Source organism: Grammomys surdaster, unplaced genomic scaffold (genome assembly GCF_004785775.1).
Source record: "Grammomys surdaster isolate TR1022 unplaced genomic scaffold, NIH_TR_1.0 126059, whole genome shotgun sequence".
NCBI classification, from domain to species: domain Eukaryota; kingdom Metazoa; phylum Chordata; class Mammalia; order Rodentia; family Muridae; genus Grammomys; species Grammomys surdaster.
This window is the reverse complement of record NW_021620869.1, coordinates 1512665-1536344: the sequence shown is the minus strand read 5'-3', so window position 1 is coordinate 1536344 and position 23680 is coordinate 1512665. Positions and strand designations below refer to the sequence as shown.

General features: G+C 47.6%; 2 protein-coding genes across 5 annotated transcripts in view; both read left to right on the top strand.

Moving 5' to 3' along the window:
• Positions 1–1905, top strand: part of D2hgdh (D-2-hydroxyglutarate dehydrogenase) — a 19906-nt gene extending 18001 nt beyond the window's left edge. For all 4 annotated transcript variants that reach the window (XM_028755371.1, XM_028755374.1, XM_028755375.1 and 1 more), the window contains exon 10: positions 391–1905. In XM_028755371.1, the coding sequence (XP_028611204.1) occupies positions 391–650 (260 nt within the window). In that variant the 3' untranslated portion in view covers positions 651–1905. The remainder of the gene's footprint in view (positions 1–390) is intronic.
• Positions 1906–8109: 6204 nt separating this feature from the next.
• Gal3st2 (galactose-3-O-sulfotransferase 2) overlaps positions 8110–23680 on the top strand; it is a 24291-nt gene continuing 8720 nt past the window's right edge. Inside the window, exons 1-5 of the mRNA XM_028755342.1 lie at positions 8110–8116; positions 9966–10038; positions 17951–18037; positions 19074–19341; positions 19761–20575. Of these exons, the coding sequence (XP_028611175.1) occupies positions 8110–8116; positions 9966–10038; positions 17951–18037; positions 19074–19341; positions 19761–20575 (1250 nt within the window). The remainder of the gene's footprint in view (positions 8117–9965; positions 10039–17950; positions 18038–19073; positions 19342–19760; positions 20576–23680) is intronic.

Sequence of the window (23680 nt, the reverse complement as noted above, 5' to 3'; positions counted from 1 at the left end):
TCTGCCTCTCTGCCTCTCTGCCTCTCTGCCTCTCTGCCTCTCTGCCTCTCATGCACTGCTGCACACTGTCATTTCAGGTGTTTGAAAAACCTTTTGCTGTGCAGGAATGGTTCTCACCAGCCTGTGTCTTTAGACTGTGGGGTTGATTTCCCAGTCATTTTGGGGAGTATTGAAAAGTGGCTCATGTGCCCAAATTACTGTAAGATGGGGCCCAGCAGCTGCCATTCATAGACCTGGAGGGTTGAAGGGATGGACCACGGGGTCATGGTTTAGAACCAGAATGGGTTGGGTGCAGACACCTGGTTGGAGGTTGGGGGAGTGAAGTCTGAGGAGGACTCTTGGGATAGATTTCTGGGGCTTGCTCAGCCTAACTGTCCCCTTGTTCCCCAGGGGATGGCAACCTTCACCTGAACGTGACAGCAGAGGCCTTTAGCCAGGAGTTGCTTGGAGCCTTGGAGCCTTATGTGTATGCCTGGACAGCGGAGCATCGGGGCAGTGTCAGTGCCGAGCACGGCCTGGGCTTCAAGAAGAAGAATGTTCTTGGCTATAGCAAGCCACCCGTGGCCGTGAAACTTATGCAACAGCTAAAGACCATGCTGGACCCCAAAGGCATCCTGAACCCCTATAAGACTCTACCTGCTCAGGCCTAACTGGATCTTTTCGAGAAGTTGTGCAAGATGCTGGGACCTTGGGCATGCAGGGTTGGTGGGCCTGGAGGCCTCCCGGTAGATGGCACCCGAGATAGACCAGGTTACTGACACTCACTGGCTAGCCAGGAGCCGGCTCTGAGCACCCTCTGGGCTCTGCTGCCTTTCTCTGGGGGTGAACAGAGCAGATAGAGGTGGCTGACCCTTCCCTCCTCTCCTACCAGCTCATTGTGGACAGAATAAGTGGGCAGGCAGTTGCCCCACTCCCAAACAGGCCAGCTCTCACTGGCTCTGTGGTGGCCTGTGGAGACCTGCTGTGTTGCATCTCGGTAGTGTGTAATTTTAAAAGCACACTACCTTGCCTGGTGCCACACGAGGCCACAGCTGGTCTCACTCAGCTCCACCAACGGCCAGCTGAGCCATTTTTCCCCAGAGCCGCGATTACTCCCCCAGCCCCTCATGGCTAGCTTTTCCAAGCTGCCGCCAACAACCACCTCAGCAGATAAAAAACACTAGACAGTTTTATTATTTTAAAACTAGCCATATAACTCAATGGCTGGGCGAAGAATTTCCTGCCCTAATCTTATCAACTAGCTCCTTCCATCTTGCTTAGCCCCTTGCTGATAGCAGAGGCTATAAACTCGAGGAGCCCCAAGACTTACATGTCTGCAGCTTCCTACTCGCTCCAAAGCCTGGTCTGAATTCTTCTTTGTGTCTATTCCCTTCTGCCTGGAACCGAAAAGTACCATCTGTTTCCTTTCACCCAACAATTGGCTTCTGCCTCCTTTATTGACACAATTAAGAACCAATTAGGGAATTAACACCTCTCCCTACACATCTCTGGGAAGAGTGCCATGTGGTCTCTTGGTTGGATCTTACTGGATGGTTTGCCATGTAGCATGTACTCTGAGGGCTGCAGCAGAGTTGTCCAGCCCCAGATCAGTTACCATAATGACCCAGAGCATCACAACTCACTCCCATGGAGCTGAATGGAATTGGCTGTCATATCAAGCAGGCCTTGGATTGGTAACTGTGGTCCATCTGACCAGGCCATTCCCTTGGGTTTTGTTTGTTTTGAGATCTCTATATAACCCTGGCTGTCCTGGAACTTCTGATGTAGACCATATTGACCTTTAAACTCACAGAGATCCACCATGCCTCTGCCTTTGCTTCTGTCCCCTGAGTGCTGGGATTAAAGGCAATTGCCACTACACCCAGCTTACCTTGTTCTTGAAGACCTGTCTGGTCTGGTTGGTAAGCAGATGTGGAAGGCTCTGATTGCCTGCAGAACCTGGCCTTTCTAGATATGGGACAGTCCTTCAGCTGAATCAGTAGGGGCACCTTTCAGTCATGTGCTCTAGACACTGTCCTCTAGGACTTGGCCTGTCTCATGACCTGGAGTCCTGGCAGTCTGGGAGGTTGAATTTTTTTTTTTTTTTTTTGCTGTTATCATTTTCCAGAAGAAAATATGAATTACAACCTGCTGCTGCTGCTAGAAAATTATTCACATAAAGTTAATTGTAAAGTTGTGGCTCCTTACATCTCTCCACGCATTTAGTGTGTTCTGGATTCCCAGTATGTCTTCACTTGTGGATTAGGGAGTTAATATTAGGAGTGTGAGCGAGTGAGGAGAGGCTGTAGCCACCCTGGCCTGTAGCACTGTACAAATAGGTACAGTGAACATGGTGGTCCCAACACAGGTATGTGTCAAGCCCTTCCTGCCAGGGCCAGCCTTACATTTGTTCCCACTGGGCATTCGTCTTTGGAGCTCACGGGGTGAGTGGCAGGCAAGGGGGCTGTTGTTTTCTCTTGACTAGCTATGTGAAGCCCCCTTTGATTCATCCATCCCTGGGGAAGGGTCACTTCTTAGGTCCACTCTAGCTTTTCTTTTGTGTCTTGAAGAGAGTACATTTTGAAGTTAGAGCCATGAAATACAGCATAGCTAGTGTAGCAGTGTGTAGCAGGAAAATAAGACATCCAGTGTGGTTAGCACTGACCAGTGCTCTCTAAAACCAGGGGCAGTGAGTTCCACCCAACCAGAAAAACTAGTTAGAAACAGATGGGAAAATGGACTTGCTTCCGAGTCTGCTAACTGACCAGTGAGATTCCTCCAGAAACCTTACGCCTCTGACACAGCCATCCCCTTAGTGTCTATAGTCTCACACCTCAACTCAGAAGAGTAAGCCTATAGTCAAATCTCTCTCCCTATGGGAGAGAGCTGGGTGTGGTGGTGCTTTTTTGTAACCTAACATTCAGGAGGCAGAGGCAGGCAGATCTCCAGCTTAGAGAGTTCCAAGCCAGTCAGGGCTCCATAGTGAGTGAGATCCTGTCTTAAAAAGCTAGAACAGGTGACCACGAGGACTCTACTCCCATTCCACACAGACAGGAAGTCTCCAATGTGCAAGCTGGGAGAGGCTATTTTGTTTGGATTAGAAGTTTAGGATTCCACTGCTAGATATCTAAGCTGTTGCAATATGAGACATAGTTACCTAACCAGGATGGTGGGAGGAGTATACCCAAGATCAGCAGCTTCCCCGTGATGTGAGCAAGCATGGCCTGGAGTTTCAGCCCTAGGGAAGGTGGCTTGGGCATGGGCAGCCCTGCCCAGCACTACAAGGGGCTATGTGGTCTTCCAGAGCAGCATGCTTCACAGAAGTAGAAGGACAGATGTCACATGAAGATGATCAGGACCCAGTGCATTGTATGGTTGCAGACATGAAGACCTTACTGGTCCAGCTTGTGCTTTCTGGGTCCAGCACACTTCCCAGTGGTGGCCACTGTGAATCAGCTCCCACCCCTGGGCATGTGGGATGCAGAAGACTCTGCTCTTAGCCTGGGTACCTTGGTTGCAATCCCCATTGCTGGCCATCTGGAATCTCGAAGCCTGGGTTGGTAGGTGACCCCTAGGCATTAGACGAGGACCCCTTGCCCTAGAGTATCAGAGGGAGCAGAGGGCAAGCACAGCTGGGGTGGAGCTACTGTTGCGAGGTCACAAACCTGTGCCTTAGTGGCCTCTGTCATGGTGGAGTATCTGAGCACTGAGCCTGGTGTCATTTTTTTTTTTCTTAAAAATGTACAAGTGGCCTAAGGTAACTATTTTTTCCTCAGCATGGCCCTTGTCACTGGTTAGGGCCTGGTCTGTCCCTGAAAAGTGCTTGTCATTTCCTGCCCCAGGTTTGAGGACAGACTGGGACATGTCCTGCATAGATTCACAGCTGAAGAGGGCATGGGATTGTCATGGCCATTATCATTCGTGGATATCTTTCTCCAGGGCACACACAGGTGTGTGTGTGTGTGTGTGTGTGTGTGATTCTTGCACACAGCTACCAGAAGTTACAGTTATTCTTTTGTGGTTTGGTGGGAAGCAGGGTGGATTGTTTTCAGTACCCGGGCATATTGTTTCTGCAGGTGGAGTGGAACTGTCAGGCTGGGGCGGTGTCTTTATGGGTAGAGGGTAATGGCCAGAAAAACGTGTCTCAATTTCTCTTGATGGGAGGCATGTTCAAGACTAGTTTGAGATTAGCTGTAAGGTTTCTAGAACAGCATTTGTCAGGGTAGTAGATAAGAAGGGGCTCTGAGTCTTGGATAGTGTTTAGAAGAGGCCTGGATGTGGCCTGTGCTGGGTGGTCTGGCCTGTCTGGGCGCCATGACATTCTACATGACAGTCTACAGGACTGCAGTAGTCTTTCGCTGTTGGTAATACTCCAGCTGGTATTTAGACAGGTGTGCCTTGGACAGTGGCCCTGGGAGTTGGACGCCTCTTTATCTACACAATGAGTGGGTGCTGGTCACCGCCTTAGTGTACAGGCAGTGTGGTTGTGAGAGCCACATTTTTGGTTATGTTGTCCATGGGTCTTTGGGACAGTGGGAGTGCAGTGTGGATCATTAGGATACATTCCAGGTGACTTATGGGATGTGTACTATCCATTTAACTTGGATGGGAATATTTGCCTCCAACTCTGGGAAATGGAAACTGCTCCATACCATATCACACTGTCCTGTCTATTCCTAGTGGCATGAAAGTCTATAGATGGCCTCTTCTTCCTGTTCAGACCCTGTAAACCACCAAGAACCCAGGGAACTGGGACCACAGCCTGGAAGAAGGGTGCTGGTTTGGGGACCTGACTACATGTGTCCTGGGTAATCTGCTGGCTTCTGGGCCACTGTCTGTCATTGTGGAGCAGCTGAAATATAGTCAGATGTTTTGGGGGGCACACAGAGCCATTCTGATCCATTGTGTCTCTGAATCTGTGTAGCCTGGGCAGGAGGATCCCTGACTGCCTCTCATAAAGTGGAGCAGCCGTTAACATTTTCCGAGTGGAATGTGGGGGAGGTGAGGGCGGGGTGGAGAACAGCCTGGTACTGCTTATCCATCAACTCACCTGCTGTGAGCCTGGAGAGCTACTTGGTGGACCCTTGCACTTTGTTTAAGTTCTGGGATGCATGCTGGCCTTAGAGAATTATGCCCAGCAGCTAACCCTAGAAGAGAAGGTTGTTGAAAGGATTATGGTGAGGCCTCCCTACTACCTTCCTCTCTTTTTAAACAGGAACCACCTAAGTTTTAGCATTTAATAATTAGGAGACAATTTACCAGAATGTGAAGACTCTAAAACTGATGTGAGGGCTGGAGAGATGGCTCAGTGGTTAAGAGCACTCACTGCTCTTCCAGAGGCCTAGAGTTCAATTCCCAGCAACCACATGGTGGTTCACAACTCTATGCAATGGGTTCTAATGCCCTCTTCTGGTGTGTCTAAAGACAGCAACAGCATCCTAAAACTGATGTGATAAACTGGGAGGGGAAGGGGATCACTTTATAAATTTAACGATATAAGCTATGGTAAGAATGCTTGCTTTATAAAACCTATGTACTTTCAAGTCCCTGTTCAAGTACCACTGTTGTGGGGCAGGGGAGGCTCATGACTTCAATCCCAGCACTTGGGAAGCAGAGGCAGGTAGATCTCTGAGTTCAAGGCCAGCCTGGTCTACAGAACAAGTTCCAGGATAGCCAGGGATGTCAGAGAAAACTTGTCTTGGGAAAAACAAACAAAACATCCAATAAACGAACAAACAAACAAATCGTGCGTACACATAGTAATTAGATAAAAGAATCAGTTTGGTTTTCTCCTGGCTTGGGAAAGTGTTCTGGATTTCAGTGTTAGTCAGCGACAGCTCCATGCCTTCCGTGTGGCAGCTATCTTGTTTATGCCTTCCAGTTCCACCCCAGTTTGGGCCTGAGGTCACTGCTGTTTTTAATCCATGTGTCAATGTGAGTACTAATTTGGTATCCATTCTAGTTGGGAAATGGTTGAAAGTCACCTTGCATCTGCTGTCAGTGTGTCTCCACCACCAGGGTGATTTTCTATATGGTCTTGGGATCCATCTTGGCGAGCCTATTTGTTGCCCTGATTGGTAGTGACATCTCTGTTTACCTGTTTTGTCTTAGTCAGTGTCCTGTTGCTATGAAGAGATACCATGACCACAGCAACTCTTATAAAGGAAAATATTAAAAGGGTCTGGTTTAAAGTCTCAAAGGTTTAGTCTGTTATTGTCAAGATGGGAAGCATGGCGGCATGCAGGCAGACATGGTGCTGGAGAGGGAGCTGAGTTCTACATCCGGATCAGCGGGCAGCAGGAAGAGAGAGAGCCATTAGGCTCATCTCATCCCAAAGTCTATCTCTAGGACACACTTTCTCCAACAAGGCCACATGCCCTAATGGCTGTCAAGTAGCTCTGTCCCCTAGTGGCCAAGCATTTAAATATATGAGCCTCTGGGGGTCATTCCTACTCAAACCACCACACCTATACTTCAGTTTCTCAGCCAACAAGCTCCCAGCCACTGCTTCTTGAGACAACACAATGGGGGGGGGGCTCCAACTGTTATTAGCTGGACACACTGGTGAGCTGAACAGGGGCTGCTATGCTGAGGGCAAGACCCTCAGTGGATAAGGCTAACAGCTACCTCAGAGTCTCTGATATCTCTGAATCTACTCAAGTATATGTGGTGGTCTGAATGAGAATGGCCCCCACAGACTCATATATTTGAATGCTTGGTCCTCAGTTGGTAGAACTGTGTGATAAAGATTAGGAGGTGTGGCCTTATTGGAAGAGATGTGTCACTGGAGTGGACTTTGAGGTTCAAAAGCCCATCCCAGGCCCTTCTGTTTCTGTTTCTGACTCTCTCCCTCCTTCTCTCTCTCTCTCTCTCTCTCTCTCTCTCTCTCTCTCTCTCTCTCTGCCTCCATCTTGTGGATCAGATGTAAGCTCTCAGCTACTGCTCCAGCACAGTGCCTGGCTTCCTGTGGCTATGTTCCCTGCCATGATGATCATGGACTAACCCTCGATGCTATCTATCTATCTATCTATCTATCTATCTATCTATCTATCTATCTATTTATCTATCATCTATTTACCTATTTATTTACTGTTGTTATTGTTGTTGTTTGTTTTTGAGACTGTGTAACAATCCTGGCTGTCCTTGAACTTGATTTATAGACTCACAGAGACCTACCTGCCTCTGCCTCTAGAGTGCTAGGATTAAAAATACGCACCACCACTGCCTTGCTTAAATGCTTTCTTTTATAAGTTGCCTTTTTCATGGTGTCTCTTCACAGCAATGGGACAGTAACTGAGGCAGCATCTCTGGAGCCTGTGTCATCCTTGCCATCTGGGTGGTGAGATTTCAGGATACTGTCCTCCAAGCATGCAGCTGACCCTGGCATACAGTCACCCTTCATACCACTGGCCAAAGCAAGGAGGCAGGGTTTTTGGTGTTCTGATGTCTACAGCCACGTGAGAAGGGCAAGGCTTTCTCATAAGTTAGGAACCAGGGCTGGCTGTGAGGGACAGGATTAGGGAGCAACACCATGGATTGCTGTTGCTTTGTGGGCCAGCTGCCATCTTGTCAGTCTGTATGGGATCTGCCCAGATGGACTTACCTCCCAAGTGTTGACTATGTTCAGCATTTCTCAGAATTTTAAATTAATTAAGTTAGTAAGGAAGGAATTTTGAGATAGATTCTTACTATGTATGACCTGGCTGACTGACACCCCCCCCCTTGTTTTTTATGAGACAGGGTGTGCCTTGGACTTGAACTCATGTAGAGCCACCTGTCTCTGCCTCCAGAGTATTTGGATTTAAAGCTCTTTATTTTATTTCCTTAGAAAAGAAATTTTCATGTAACAAAACCTATAAAAACATTTTTTAAAAAAATTTATTTCCTACATCAATGTCTTCTTTCAAAGGTCTCTCTTTTATCCCAAGATTGTAAAGAAAAAAAAAACTTTTAAAATCTTAGTATAAAGAAAGCTTTGAGGTAGAAAATATTTCTGGCATTTGGTTACACATCTACAGAACTATTGGCCCATTCTCAAATCTCTATTACCCACAAAAATTAGGGAATCTGTGGATTCCTTATGGGTCCATCTGGAGCAGCTCCTTCCAAAACCACCCTGGGAGGGCTAACATGGAAGGTGAGGAAAAAGAGAAAGTGTGACTTGACCAAGGGAATCCTCCTGGGTCAGACATCCCAGCTGCCAGGGCCCCGCCTGCTGATACAGGAAGGGGAGGTGAGTTGAAGGGCCAGCTTTCCCTTCTGAGCCGAGGAGGTTTCTCATTAGGATTCAGCAGTTAAGCTAGGTTGCTGGTGTGTTATATGTGTGTGTGTGTGTCAGGGGGTGGGGTGGGAAGTAGAGGGTGGTAGAAGGTGGGGCATTGGGCACCACACCTGAGCAGTAGGTGAGCTTTGAAGGGATTTAAGTTACCTATGCTCGCCTGGCCTGCTGAGAGCTGGCTCCCTGTACTCAAGGCAGTGGGAGGTCTGGACCGACACTTCCCTGTCCATCTCTGCTGGAGGCTCTGAGGCAGGATGCTGTCCATCCTGAGAGGCACACAGAGGTAAGGTGGCTCTGGGTGGCCATCCTGGGGAGAGGGGCACTTGCCTTCCTTCTAGAATAGTTCCAGAAGCTGGCAAAACATGTTGACTGTGTTTGTCTTTAGAAGGAAGTTGGCTTGGATTTGGGGAATTTGTGCTAATGTTTCTTTGAAATCAATCTTTTTAGATTTTATTTCAGCCTTTTAATATTTGTGATGCTGAGGATTAAACCCAGGGATTTGCCCTTCAGTTTGTGGTTGAAGCAAATACTCAACCATAGAATTCTACCTCGGGTCCAATTTCACTTGGGACAGGAGAACATTTCGGAGTTTGGGAAGCCCCTGATAAAGCTGCACCCCAGCACAGAGGTATTGGAATTACCTGGATTATTTGGTCTGAAGATTTTTTGGTGGTGGGCACTGGGATCAGGGATTTACTAGCTTGGTTCAGTGACTTTGGTCCTGCCCCATGGCTGGGTCCTTGTTTTTATAAGAATGTCTGGGCTCTGAGACCCTGACAGAGTTGCCCTTGTTCATGGCCAAAGAGAGAAGGTTGGCCTCTGCCCTGAATTATCCACCCTTCCCTTCTCATGGGTATTGTTGGAATATTGTAAAGAATAGGCTCAGAGGTTAGTGACAGTTAAGGCACAAACCTCTGTAAAGTTCTGGGCCACCTTAGCTTAGGGGCATTCCATCCCAGCCAGGTTCCTGTTGTCTCTTGGGCCCCTAGTTTGACGGTGGAAAGCCTGCTGAAAACCTGTGCTTCTAGAGTGTTGAGTTCAAGGGAAGTCTCGCCCAGGGACAGAGCTGCCCATGGGGGCCTGTGTGACCTTGTGAATGGTTTCCATGGGAGGTCGATGTGGGCATGGCCTCCCAGGCTGGAGGCTGGCTTTGCAGAGGAGTAGGTAAAGTAAGGAAGCTTGGGTATAGCTTGCTGGTGTCCACCATGTTGGCCACTTGTGGGAATGATGAGAGCTGAGGCCAACAGTGGTGCCATATGTCAGTTCTTTCAACTTCCTAACACTAGATAGGAGAGAAAAAGGGATAGAGGGGAAAGGGTGACATTCGCAGTAGACTAGTTCCTGCTGATCAGGGGTGTTGAGTTTCTTGGCTAAGTTTGATATTCAAGGTCAGGATCTCTAAATTTCCTCTTGCTTCTTCCTCATGCATGATTATTCAACACAAACAGCCTCTCATGGGGCCCTAGCAGGGATAGAGGGGGAAGGGAGTGACATTCTCAGTAGACTAGTTCCTGCTGATCAGGGGTGTTGAGTTTCTTGGCTAAGTTTGATATTCAAGGTCAGGATCTCTAAATTTCATCTTGCTTCTTCCTCACGCATGATTATTCAACACACCACAAACAGCCCCTCATGGGGCCCTAGCAGGTATGTAGCCTCTGAAAAATCCCCAGAATTCCACAAGTCACACAGTTGCTGAAACTCTCTGCAGCTGGCAAAACCATGCCTCTGCCAGAGCACGAGAAAATCACAGTCCGCTCCTGTGGACAATCTGAAGTTGCCCTGTATCCCACACCTGGGATTAAAATGAAAACATTCTTATAATGTGTCTATGTCTTTTTAAAGAAACCAAAATTCTCACCACAGGCAATTTTCAGGACAGTCAGAACTACAGGGAGACTTTCTTAAACACACACACACACACACACACGAAGGATGGAAGGAAGTACTGAGGCCAGTTTTCTGCCCATGGGGGAGCTCGGGTCCATTGTTGACCGATGTCTCTTATCTTTTATGGGGCAACCTGGCTGGCTGAGAGCTAGGTGACCCCTCCACCAGAGTGCCACCGGGTCTTGAGGATAGGAGGGGACATGGATGAGAGGGTGGTATGGAACCCACTGTGATAAGAGTGGCAATTCGTGGAGTTTCCATGTCACCTGTGGACCAACCACCCATTGCAGGAAACTAACAGAAAGAGGATTTTAGAAACTGTTAGTACTGTTCACCATCTACCTGCCTTACCTTTTAGAAGGTGTTCACGGGTGGCACATGAAACTCTCTGGTCCGGGCACAGCCATCCTTCTGGATCACTGGCTAGTGATACATGCTCTGAGTTTCCAGGTGGGTCCTAGGTTGGACTCACTTCCTGTATTAGTAGGTACAGGTCAAGTTACCCATTGACTAGCATGGCAGGAGGCCCTGGGGCTGACAGTTTGTCCCCTAGGACTCTACCTGATAGATGGAGGGTGGAGGAGAGGTGCCACAGATGGGTGGGCAGAGCAGAGGTCTGAGCACCTGAGGAGTATGGTGCCTGATTTCTTACAAGTAGCTTTGCTTTTTGCCTCCTTTCTGGGTATCTCAGGCTGGGTAAGGTTTACTACCAGCATTTCCAGGTGGGCCAGATTGGAAGAACTGTACACATTTTGATGCACAGTGCTCGGCAATCAGCAGGGGCTAGCCCACCCCTGTTCTCTGGCAGGTGCAGTGACTACTGTTTCTTTCTAGATTATGTTCGGATCTATGAGATCTGTGGCCCCAGCTTTTCACAGCCTCTGCAGTAAAGGCAGGTGGGGTGAGGGGGCAGGACCAGGTGCTTGGGTAAAAAGACTTGACAATTAGGCCTGGGGCCACTCACCAGAAAGTGTTGTTTTTCTTGGTAGCTCACCAGAGCTTGACAGCTACACTGGGAAAGGGAACTGGAACATTCTGGGACCACTTTCACCAGGAAGCAAACACTCCACCTGCCCCCGTCTTCTGTCCCAGCGAACATGTTTATTAAATTACCTAAGCTTGACTTGAGCTTGGCAACAGATAGGGTGGTATCTCTGACGTCCAGATGGGCTCTGTACCTTTCTTGGTGGTTGATAACTGGATCACAAGGTCCCTTTATACTGGCTCCTGTGACCATTTCTAGCAGAGGAGGGGTGGGTTTCATGGTTCCCATTCCCGTGTCCTGTTCGTTGTGGAAGCCTCTTGATTCTAGGACCCGTGTGAGTCACTTAAGCTGTGGAAAAAGTGAAGTTGGAGGGCTTGAATAAGTACCAGGGGATCAGGTTCTAGGCAAAGACCTTAGGTTATGGCCTCCATTGAAGGGTAGAATAGACAAAATCCTGGGTCTACCTGGACGTGGAAGGCAGTGTCCATATAGGGATGCTTGGGAACCATGGGAAATGTGTCCCTTTACACCCATGTTCTTGACATGCACAGTCCTTGGTCCTTAGGCTAGAACACTCAACAGTTCCCTTGTCTCCCTGAGGTCATCTGAGATCCAGCTGGTAAACGAGGCAGCCACCCTGGCAAGTTAACTGGCTTCTTCTACAGAAAAATTAGGGCCAGCAAAATAGCTCAGCCAGTGAAAGTGCTCGCTGGCAAGCCTAACAACCTGAGTTTAGTTCTGAGAAACCTTGTGGTGGAAGGGGAGAACTGACTCCTGCAAACTTTCCCTTGACCTTTCACATGCATGTTATAGCGTGCGTGCATGCACATACACATATGAGCAAGCACACATCTGTAAGAAAAAAAATAAATGTACTGAAAATTTTAAAGGAAAAATAAATGTCCCTTAGTTTTTGCATCTGGAAGCTGGCTGATGAGTTGGAGCCAAGAGCCAGATGGTCTTATGTTATAGATATATTTAGGGAGATGTCCTGATACAATAGTGCTGGTTGGAGAAGCTGCCAGAAGGCTCATGAAGGTTTTAGAAATGTTTACATCCATCTTGAGAGGATGGCAAAGGGATTCAAAATAGAAAGGGTTTGTTGTTGTTGTTGTTTTGTTTTGTTTTTTTTTGGAATGGGGTTTCTCTGTGTAGCCCTGGATGCCCTGGAGCTCAGGCAGGCTTCAGACTCACAGAGCTGCCTGCCTCTGCCTCCCCAGTGCTGGGATTAAATGTGTGCACCACTACTGCCCAGCTCGCAGTCAATACTCTGAGAAAGAAGGGAAGATTTCGTTCTCTTTCTGTGCATAAGAATCAAGATTCATTTTTAAAATTCAAGTTTCTGTTTGTCCTCATGCAGAGGACTGGGCTGGGTACAGGCAGGGTCTTGGACTACGGCTGACCTGGTCCTCCTGTTCAGGCAAGGAGGATGTATGGAGGAGGGTTTTGGGCTGGGTTGAATCAGGGGCAGGTCGTGGGCTTGGTTCCCTTTTCAGCTTGTGATTTGGGGGCCGTGGACTTAGGACTTGGTATTAGGACTGTCCCTGTAAAGGCTCATTCCTGGCAGCCATAAGACAGATGGTTAGTGTGTGCTGAAATTTTATGAATCTGAGAGGAGGCCAGTAAAAGGCAGCATGTTTAAGGAAGGATTTTTATGTGGAAGAACAGAAGGTTGTCTGAGGAAGAAGGTGAGCTGTCATTTGGCCATGTTCTGCACTGTACTTATCATATGGGGACCTTATGCTAACTACAGAAGGCTGTAAACTGTCCAGCCCTCTGCAGTCATCTCCCCAGGGAGAGCCAACCACAGTGACATGAGAAGGTCTTGACTTGGGGTGGTGCCTAGATTGGTATTGGGATGACTCATGACCTCTAACTCAGTGATGGACCTTCAGTAGACAATCTACAACATCATCGCTATCTTCTGCTTCCCAGTCTCCTCTGTCAACACTGCTCATCAGAAGAGAGATCACCTGGGAATTCTCTGATCATTTTAGACTGATGCAGCTATGACCCCCGTTTTGTTCCTTCATCTTCATAAGGGCTGTGACGCCTGTTTAATTCCTTCATTCCACAGAGGGACCATGGCATCTCCTCCGGGAAGCGCCTGAGCTCTTTGTCTATACAGACTTTCAGGGAATGTGTTTGTGCACATGACTGACACACAGCAGAGGTGACATGTCCCATCCCTACCCTAGCTAGGGTAGAGCTTTGAATGGCACTGTGGGGTGGCAGTGGGTAGTGGTGCTGCATTGGGGTGTGTCTTAGTTAGGGTTTTACTGCTGGGAACAGACACCATTACCAAGGCAACTCTTATAAGGATAACATTTAACTGGAACTGACTTACACATTCAGAGGTTCAATTCAGTATCATCAAGGATGGCAACGTCCAGGCAGGAGGAGCTGAGCATTCTACATCTGAAGTTTCATCTGAAGGCCACTAGGAGAAGAGTGGCTCCCACATGATTAGGAGGAGGGTCTCATTGCCCACCCCCACAATGACACAGTTCCTCTAACAAGGCCACACCTTTTTCAACAAGGCCACACCTCCTAATAGTGCCACTCCCTGGGCCAAGCATATTCCAGCCACCACAGGGTACTGAGGGGTTTTATGCTGCATGTCATTATGAGATGCCCACGTATACCATGGCTTGTGCCTTTGGGGTCTACACTGTGAGTGGGGAAGACAGGAGGCAAATGTGACTGGAAGAAGCTCAGTTAGTAGCTGTACTTTCTGAGTTATACATGTAGGTGTAGCCTCAAGAGGGTTTCTGTCATATGTGGAGCCCCAGCTTTGTCTATGCATAAGACCTGGAAGATCTAGCCTTCTTAGAACAGCAAGAATCCTTAGCCCCCACAGTAGGGACTCCAGTGACTGTTTTCCTATCAGAGGGGCTCAGTGCTCCTTAGAGACATGGATGACTCTAGGCCTGGGCCATGAAAGTTGAAGATGAGCTTAGTAGGTTAGCAAGCTGACAAAAGACCAGGGAAAGGTAGCCAGTGGTAGGCAGGACTCGCACATTGGCCAAAGCCTTGTAGCTGCAACCAAGAGTGTTTTGCAGCCCCATATATGATGGGGGATGCTAGGGTCTGGTTGGACTCACTTGGTTGGGAGACAGAGTTTCAGAGCGTGAAGGTTTAAAGGGTGAAGAACAACTCATGATTCCCACAGTACAGAAGCTTCCCAACTGCCTTTCCACACCCACTTTGAGCTTTGGCCACTGCAACCCATCTGCCTGGGACATGTGCAGCAGATGTCACTGCTGTAAACAGTCCAGTAGAGGTACTCAGCCTAGAGCCTTGAGTTGGAGCCAGCCAGAATATGTACCATCTGTTCCTATAATTACTGTCCTAATTGTCCAGGTAGGAAAAGAGCAGAGACTAGCTGATCCCCAGGACAGCTCCGGTACCCAGGACACTCTGGTACCCAGGACAGCTCTGGTACCCAGGACAGCTCTGGTACCCAGGACAGCTCTAGCAATGAGTGTTTGGAAGGGGACATAGATAAGTGTTTTGTCTACAATGGTAACAAAAGCTAGCAAATCTAAATAAATACCAGCGAAGCTAGGACAGAAAACTCATGTTGACAATTTGATTAGAGGAACCATGTCCTGTGGGATGAGATCCACCATCTCCCTGAGTGGAGAGGCAGCAGCTTAGTAAAGCCCTGCTTCTTCATATCCAGGCCAACAGTACCATTCTGGCTTGTGGGATGTACTACTGCCTTACTAGGTCCTGCTTTGTATGCGAGCTCAGCATACAGGTTTGGTCCTGTTCTCCTCTCTCCTTCCCTTCTGACCTAGGTCAGAAGGTCATTTTTTTTTTCAGTGACAGATCCCCAAGAGAGATGACTGGAGATGAGAAAATTAAAAAAAAAAAAAGTTGGAGTAAGAGGTCTTGCCTAAATGGATGGGTTAAGACGAACAAGTTTATTAAGAGGCACAGCATCTTATATACTGTTCGCAGGGAGGTAATTGGACGGAATCAGCAAAAGGCTATCATGTAATGGGACGAAGTCAGCAGGAAGTAATCAAGCCATGCTGTACAAACGGGAGCATAGGACATCTCAGGTGCACCAAGTGCCACAGACCAGCACTCAGTGACATTGAGACTGATTATACAGCCCTCAAGGAGGGGAAAATCCAGTTCCCAGGATCTGAAATTCCCCCAAGGCCCTGGCCGTCATAGGCCTTGACTAACATGTTCTGGCTTTAGATAAGAGACTAAGTCTTTTCATTAACCAACCTGGTCCTAAACATTTTCCACCTTCTCTAAACAAAAGTTTGGATCCACAACTGGGCCTCAAGTCACAGGCTATTATTGGGTTTTCACATATTGGTAAGAGGTAAGTGCTGTTACAGAGTCTTCCCTGCCAGCTACCATGGGTCTGCTCTGAAAGAATGCATTGGTGGAGAGGTGGCCCGGCTGTCTTGGGATGGGTGATGATGATACTTGTTTGCTCTGTATGTAGGAACTGTGACCAAGCACACCCTATAGTCTCTCAGGTTGAGCAGCCAAGGCTCACCTAGTCTTCAGCAAAGCCAAAGGAGGGTACCCAGGCCCAGACAAGTGCTGGACAGAGCTCTCAGAGAACCATAATCCTCATCTATCCAGCTGTCCACTTAAACTGTGGGCACCATCTGTTCTTATGTCTGTCTTATGTATGGGGCACAGTCATCTCAGGTAGAGAGTTCCAGATACAGGGCTCTTCCCAGTATCTATCAAAATGTCCTCTCAGAGCTTATCTGAGAGCTCAAAAAATCCCCTCATGATTCTAGGGAATCGAGGAGCCAGCTGGATGCTTGGGGTTGGGGAGCAGGTAACTACTCACAGAGCACAGGCTTCTCCCTGGAAAACTAGACCCATTCACTACAGAGGTGAATGTACGCTCTCAGTGTCTACAGCAGAGATTGCTCAAGAAGGCAGGAAAATAACCAAAACCCAAGATCTCTAAGGCCAGGAACTATATATTGGGACAATTCTGGAATGTTGGTTTCTTAAAACAAAACAAAACAAAACAAAACAAAACAAAACAAAACACAGAAATAGTATAAGAGTATGCTTTTGTTTTAATCCCAGATGTGGCATATGGGGCTGGTTCAGATTGTCCACAGCTGCTGACTATGATTTGCCTTTGCTATAACAGAGGCATGGTTTTGCCAGCTACAGATAGTTTCTGTGATTGTGTGATGTTTGGAATTCTGGGAGTTTTTCAAAGGGTATATAGATACTAGGGCCTCATAGGTGGGGTTGATGGTTGTTGGTCGTTCAAGGGGGTTGTTTGAGGTTTGTTAGAAGCGCTCAGAGAAGAAACAAGAAATGAGACTCCCAGATCTCTTTTTGCTATCTATTTGCTCTTCTCCCTTATCTAGTGATAGGGGTGAAACAGGGGTGGGGGAGGGGGGATAAAGGGCGGGAAAAGGAAGAACCCACAAAGTAGCAAAGCACCTACAAGTAAAGAGGAAATAAGAAGGAAATTGGATTCATAGGTTTCGATCTCTTTTCTTTCTTTCTTTCTTTCTTTCTTTCTTTCTTTCTTTCTCTCTTCTTTCCTTTCTTTTTTCTTTCTCTCTTTCTCTCTTTCTTTCTTTCCTTCTTCCTTCCTTCCTTTTTTCTCTTTCTTTCTTTCTTTCTTTCTTTCTTTCTTTCTCTCTTCTTTCCTTTCTTTTTTCTTTCTCTCTTTCTCTTTCTCTCTTTCTTTCTTCCTTCCTTTTTTCTCTTTCTTTCTTTCTTTCTTTCTTTCTTTCTTTCTTTCTTTCTTTCCCTCTTTCTCTCTTTCTCTCTTCCTTCCTTCCTTCCTTCCTTTCTTTCTTTCTTTCTTTCTTTCTTTCTTTCTTTCTTTCTTTCTTTCTTTCTCTCTTACCTAGAAATGGGTGGCAGGGAGCAGGGTTGGGGATAAAGGGTGGGAAAAAGAACTCACAAAGTAGCAAAGACCAGCTACAAGGAGTACATGGTTTTCTAATACATGTCGAGGGTGCCCTCAGCCAGAGTGGCTGTGCCTCACGTGGTGGTTCTGTGCTCTGGATTAACATGGCCTGTGAATTAGGCAGTTGCAGAGGCCTGCCCTGCAGGCAGCTTAGGCATATGATCCTGCTTTTCACTATGCTTGAGGCAGAGATAGCTGCAAAGCAGCAGCAAATCATCTGATAGGCGGCTGCTTTTGCTTCAGCAGGTGGAACCAGCACACTCCTTCTCTGTCTCAGGATGTCCACTTGCCAGCCAGCTGCCTGACATAGTCCCTCCCACATAGGGAGGCTTAAGCAAGAGCAGTTCCTCTCAGCACTTTGAAAGCTAGAGTCTGTGAGAAGGGTGTGTGTGTGTGAATGTGTTCTGTCTGTGTATAAGTATGTGAGAGTGTGTTGTGTGAGTGTGTGTCAGCTTGTGTGCGTGTTTGTTTGTGCATTCCTGGGGCTGGATTTCTCCTGGGCTTGAAGACAGAAGCTCTTTGTCTTCAAAAGGTGGGGTTGGGTGTGGAGAGGGAGCAAGCTTGGTGCTTGTTTTCTCACCAGGATCCTAATCCCCAATGTTCCCGTTAGTGTCCTTAATAGGACACTATCACATTCCAAGGCCCATTTCAACCTTGTTTTCTATTGGGGGCTGGGGCCTTACCATGGGGCTCAGCACATACATCTATCCTCCAGTCTTTCCTCTGCAGCTAGAGGCTTGGGCAGGTTCGTGAGCCCCTAGCCCTATGTGTTCCAGGTTCTGAGACAAGCAGGCCTGGGTCACCCTGCTCTGGGCTTACCAGTTCTCACAGGGCTCCTTGCTGAGCAGTTGTGGGACTGTGTATCCAAGTGACACTGAGCAGGTCCCACCCACAGGTGCTTCCAGGTGGTACTCTTGTTCCTGGTGCTGGCGGTGTTCCTGCTGGTTGTTTCTCTGCATGTGGACTTCAGACTACTTACACCGTAAGTCTTGTGCAGATGCCTTATGCTCTGGGATGCTGTGCTCTTTCCCTGCAGCCCCAAACTCAGTATCAGGACCCCATCCTGCCGGCTTTAAGAACACTAGCACTCACTCACTTCCCTTCTGAGCTTTGGTGTTGTCTCTGGGAGAGAGTGGTGAACTATGCTTGTCCTGGGCCTGTGTCCTGTGATGACAAGCCCACTGGGGAGGCTTCTTAGGAGACTCTGGGGATCAGGCATGGCCTGGCCAGCCTGGACTGGGAAGGGAACTGAGAAGAGCGAGGTCTTCAGTAGGAACCTTGGGAAGTCTACATCCTGGCCTACAAAGATGGTCTGGCTTCTAGCATGGCTTCCAGGTGGTGAGGTCATGACTGTGCTCCTTTGTCACCAAACCACAGAACATTCTCTCCCCAAGCCTGGCAAGACTGCATCATCCAGGGAGGTGGCCATCTATGCATGACTGTCTCTCAGGCCAGGATTTTCTCCAGGATTCTGGGAGGTTCTTAGTTTGTTCTCCTTCATGTTTCCTCTGGTTAGGTTTGTATGATAAGGAGGGGTAAACTGTCCTCTGAGAAAATGCACTGTCCCAAGGTCCACTGGATCCTGCCCCTCACCATCCTTGCCAATTGTACTGGTTTACATTAAGATGGGAATATGGCCCAGGTCATCCAAGTACATATTAGCTTTTCTTAGGGTGACCTTGGCTGAGATCACAGAGCCATTGCCACACAGGGTTCCTTGGGAGACAGACAGCAGATTTGGAGCCTAGGGGAAGGCTTAGGGTCTGAGTTATCCCATGGTTAGTGTGGGAACAGAAAGTACAGGTGTTGAGAGCATCTTGCTACAAGGGGAAATTGTATCTATCACAGAAAATGCCCCTGGACTGAAAGATTACAGCGTGGCAGGGGCTAGGCTAGGACCCAGCACTGGGAGATGGTGAGAGGAAGTGGTATAGGGACCCCCATGTTGAGGGGTACTCCTTTAGGGGAGCTGTTGAAGGCATGTGGCTCTTTTACTGATGACACACTCTTTCTACTAGTCCATCCAGGGACAAGGCCCAGGAACCACCAGTCACCAACATCATGTTCCTCAAGACCCACAAGACAGCCAGCAGTACAATACTCAACATCCTCTACCGTTTTTCAGAGTCTCACAACCTATCCATAGCCCTGCCTGAGGGCTCTAGAGTGCATCTGGGTTACCCCTGGCTTTTTGTGACACGGTATGTGGAGGGCCTGAAGCAGGACGGCCACCTGCAACATCACTTCAACATCATGTGTAACCATCTTCGGTTCAACTTTCCTGAGGTGTGAAGCAGGGAGGTGGGCAAAGGGGGTGGGGCTAGAGCTGCCTTGCTTGGAACTGTGGGTGTAACTATGGGGCTCCAGCGGTGCGGTTGGCATGGGTTGGCCTGTAGACCCTGCCAGGCCACTCTCTTTAGGCTGTCAGTGGCCTGTAATTGCTCTTGGCATGAGACACATAGCCCCAAGGCTGTCTTCCTGAGGGCATCCCAACCCTCTCTCACATTTCTGAATTTCTAGAAGAACATACCGGGCTTTTGTTGCCCCCTCAATCTTGTCACTTGCTCCTTTGGTGTAGGAATGAGGCTGCAGCTCTGATCAGAGGAGCTGGGACAGACGGAAGGTGGGGCTTCGTGAGCAGCTGGGCAGTCCAGTAACATGAGACTCTCAGCGTCTTTAGTCCTACCTACTTCTTCTCCAAACAGGTGCAGAAAGTCATGCCCAGTGACACTTTCTATTTTTCCATCCTCCGGAACCCGGTTTTCCAGCTGGAGTCTTCCTTCATCTACTATAAGAACTACGCACCTGCCTTCCAGAGAGCCAAGAGCCTGGACGAATTCCTGGCAGATCCGTGGAGGTACTACAACGACAGTGTGGGCCTAAGTAACGTCTATGCGAAGAACAACATGTGGTTTGATTTTGGCTTTGACAACAACGCCCCAGTTGACGCGGACTATGTTCGCACGTGCCTTTTGGAGGTGGAGCAGCGATTCCATCTGGTGCTCATCGCAGACTACTTTGATGAGTCTATGGTGCTGCTGCGCAGACGTCTGCGCTGGCAGCTGGATGACATCGTGTCCTTCAAGCTGAACGTTCGAAGCCAGAGTACGGTCTCGCAGCTGACGCTCGAGAGCCAGGAGCGTGTCAAGTGCTGGTGTGCGCTGGACTGGCAGCTCTACCAGCATTTCAACCGCACGTTTTGGGCCCAGCTGCATGCGGAGCTAAGCCCACGCCAGTTTACAGAAGAGCTGGAGCAGCTGCGGGAGAGACAGCGCGAGCTCACCTCCCTGTGTCTTCAGGATCCCGAGCCCAAGAACCTGACCCACATAGATGACTGGAATCTGCGCCCTTACCAGAGCGGAAAGGCTAAAATTTTGGGCTATAACCTTAGGCATGGTCTGGACAACACCACACTGCGTATCTGTCAGAGGATGGCGATGCCAGAGCTCCAGTATATGGCTCATCTGTACTCGCTGCAGTTTCCCAACAAGACTCCCAAGGACATCTCATTCCTGAAAAAGTAGGGGTTCGGCTAAGTGACCCTTTTCTCCCCAGTCTACCTTTCCAAAGTGGAGAACGGTGAAACTGTGAAGAGACCCATCCGTCTCCAGCTCTGGGGAGAGGGCTTTACACTTAAGACAACAGGCACAGCTGTTCCAAAGCTGAGTCCACCCATTGTAGAGACATGTCCCAGAGGCAGTCTAAGCAGCCCATCAAGTGAACGTTAGCCTAGGGGAGCACCGGAGTCCAGGCCTGTGGGTCCAGGAAGAGACCTAGAACAGTTCCCTGGGATTTTCTAGCCACATGGATTCAGCATTGGTGACAATGCCATGCCTGTATAGGGCACAGAGGCAGTAGCTCAGAGGTGGCCTCGGAAAAGACAATAGGCAGCCTTCCATTTTATGAAGAACCGTACAGACTGAGAGTTGTGAATGTTGTTGGTTAGCCTGACCACAGGCACAGTCCACTCTTTGGCTTCCTGCTGAACAATCCTGAAGGAGAAAGTGCCTGGCTTGCCAAAGGTGCTCAGAGGGGTCAGATACCTTTGGTTTCCTTGGAAACCATGTTGTATATAATCTCAGGGATCATTTTTTGGGTGCCTCTCAGTCACTCATGGAGATATACTAAGTACCTAGCACCCAGCTCTGGCAGGATGAGGTAACTGGTTTCCTAGGGTACCTAAAGCAGGTGCCTGAGGTGTTGGGAAAGAAGCCACTGCCACATACTCAGCCTAGAGTTTTAGCCTGAGCCTTGCTTGCTGAGTTTTGGTGGAGGCTTTTGTTCTGTGTCAGAGGTCCCAGCTCAAGACAAGACAGCCCATGCTCCGTTGGACAACAATTTAATAGGGCACTTTAAGAAAAGTAATTGTTAAAAAAAAAAAGTAATTGTCGGTGAGTTTAGAGATGGTACAATGAGTTTATCAATCCAAAAGAATGTCATTGTAAACTGAAAATCGACTCTCCCAAACTGAACAGAGATAGTCAGGAATGCCAGATATGCTGACTCAGACCTTTAATCCTAGCACTTGGGAGGTAGAGGCAAATAGATTTCTGAGTTCAAGGCCAGCCTGGACTACAAAGTGAGTTCTAGAACAACCAGGCTACAAAGCAAGACTCTGTCTCAAAACAAAACAGAAAACCACAAACAAACAAACAAACAAACTAAAAGCCCAATCAAACAAAAATCCAAACCACTGAATTTAGACAAAATTACTCTTAATAAACTTGGGTCCTGTGGAAGAGAAGGGAAAGAAAAAGATTCCAAAGACCATGTTTTCAGACCAAGTTCTCTGCATAAAGGAGATTTATTTACCCTAGAGAGACAGAGGATATAGATAATGGACAAAGACAGGAGGGTTAGGGGTATTTGTCCCAGAGTGGGACAAAGGACTGCCTCTGGATAGAGAGAAGACAGAGCTGGCCCATAGGAAAATGGCAGTTTATAAAAAGGTAAAGGGGAAACTCCGTGTTAGGATGAGGTGTTTAACTTTGATCAGGCATGTCAATTAGGCGAGCCAACAGGGGCTTTTGATTGCTGGACTTCAGTACTTTGATAGCTGGACCTTGATAGTCAGCCTCTGGAGGAGGACGTGGCCAAACGACCATGGTGGCAAGCTTTAGGAATGCACTCTAACGGGTGTTAGCAAGGCGGAGAGGATGCAGGAGAAGAGCAAGGCTTGCCAGAGCTATACTCGCCATGCTGGGGCTGGCCAGAGTCCCTTCATGGAAGAAGTTTTCTTAGCCTCTGAGCCATCTCTCCAGCTCCTTAGTTAGAACTTTTCATTCTTAGTATCCTTACTTTTTTTCTTTTTGTCAGTTCTGGTGGTTGAACCCAGGACCTTAAGTGTGCTAAGCAAGTGAACTAACACTGAGCCATGTCCCCAACCCTGAAACCTTAATTTCCAGGAAAGACTCAGGAAAAAAGAAACATTCAGTTGTTGTGTGTGTGTGTGTGTGTGTGTGTGTGTGTGTGTGTGAGAGAGAGAGAGAGAGAGAGAGAGAGAGAATTCTTGAAAACACTTAGTTTCTTTTACACCTGCTTTTTCTCAGGAAAACTTAGAGCATAAGAAAATGAGTACTTGAATTACACTCAGTAATTCAAGTGATTCAAGTAATTCAAGTGAACTCAGTGATTTTTTTTTCTTTTTTAAGATTTATTTTTATTTAAATGTATACACTGTAGCTGTCTTCAGACACACCAGAAGAGGGCATCAAGTTCCATTACAGATGGTTGTGAGCCATCATGTGGTTGCTGGGAATTGAACTCAGGACCTCTGGAAGAGTAGTCAGTGCTCTTAACGACTGAGCCATCTCTCCAGCCTCAGAACCCAGTTTTTTTAAAAAGGAGCTGGTCATTGGGAGTTTGATCATGCTATCATGGGTGGGAGGGTGTCCCTTGAGGAATGGAGATGGAGTGTGATAGAGTGAACTGTGGGAAATTTCCAAATAATTAGTAAAAATATTATATTGGGAAAAAATCCCTATATTGATTATATGTTTTTCCCATATTTACAATTATTTATACTCCACAAACAATTTATATGTAGAGTATTAAAAAAATCATCTTTTTTCACCAGTTTGAAATAGCTACTTCTAATTCTTCTTCTCCTTCTCCTCCTTTTTCTTCTTCTCTTCCTCTTCTCCTCCTCCTCCTCTTCTTCTTCCTTCTCCTCTTCTTCCTCCTCCTCCTCCTCCTCCTCCTCCTCCTCCTCCTCCTCCTCCTCCTTGTCCTCCTTTGTTTAGTGGGGAGGGCATTGTTTCATTGTGTATCCCTGGCTGGTCTAGAACTCACTATGTAGATGAGACTGGTCTCCAATTCACATAGATCCACATGTGTCTGGGACCAAAGGCATGTGCCACCACACCTGGATTAAACTTTAATTCTTAATAAAGATTGATATTTAGTATCTAAATCATTACAATTATTATTTGTGGATACTGGCTTGAGAAGATTTTATTTAAAGATTAGTATTGTACAAGGTTATAGCATCCTTTAAATGTTTTTAAACAAGATTGTCTTTTCTTATACACCTTTGTTATTAGTAAGAGCGGTGATAGAAAAAGAGATCAGTGCTGAGAATATATATATATATATATATATATATATATATATATATATATATATA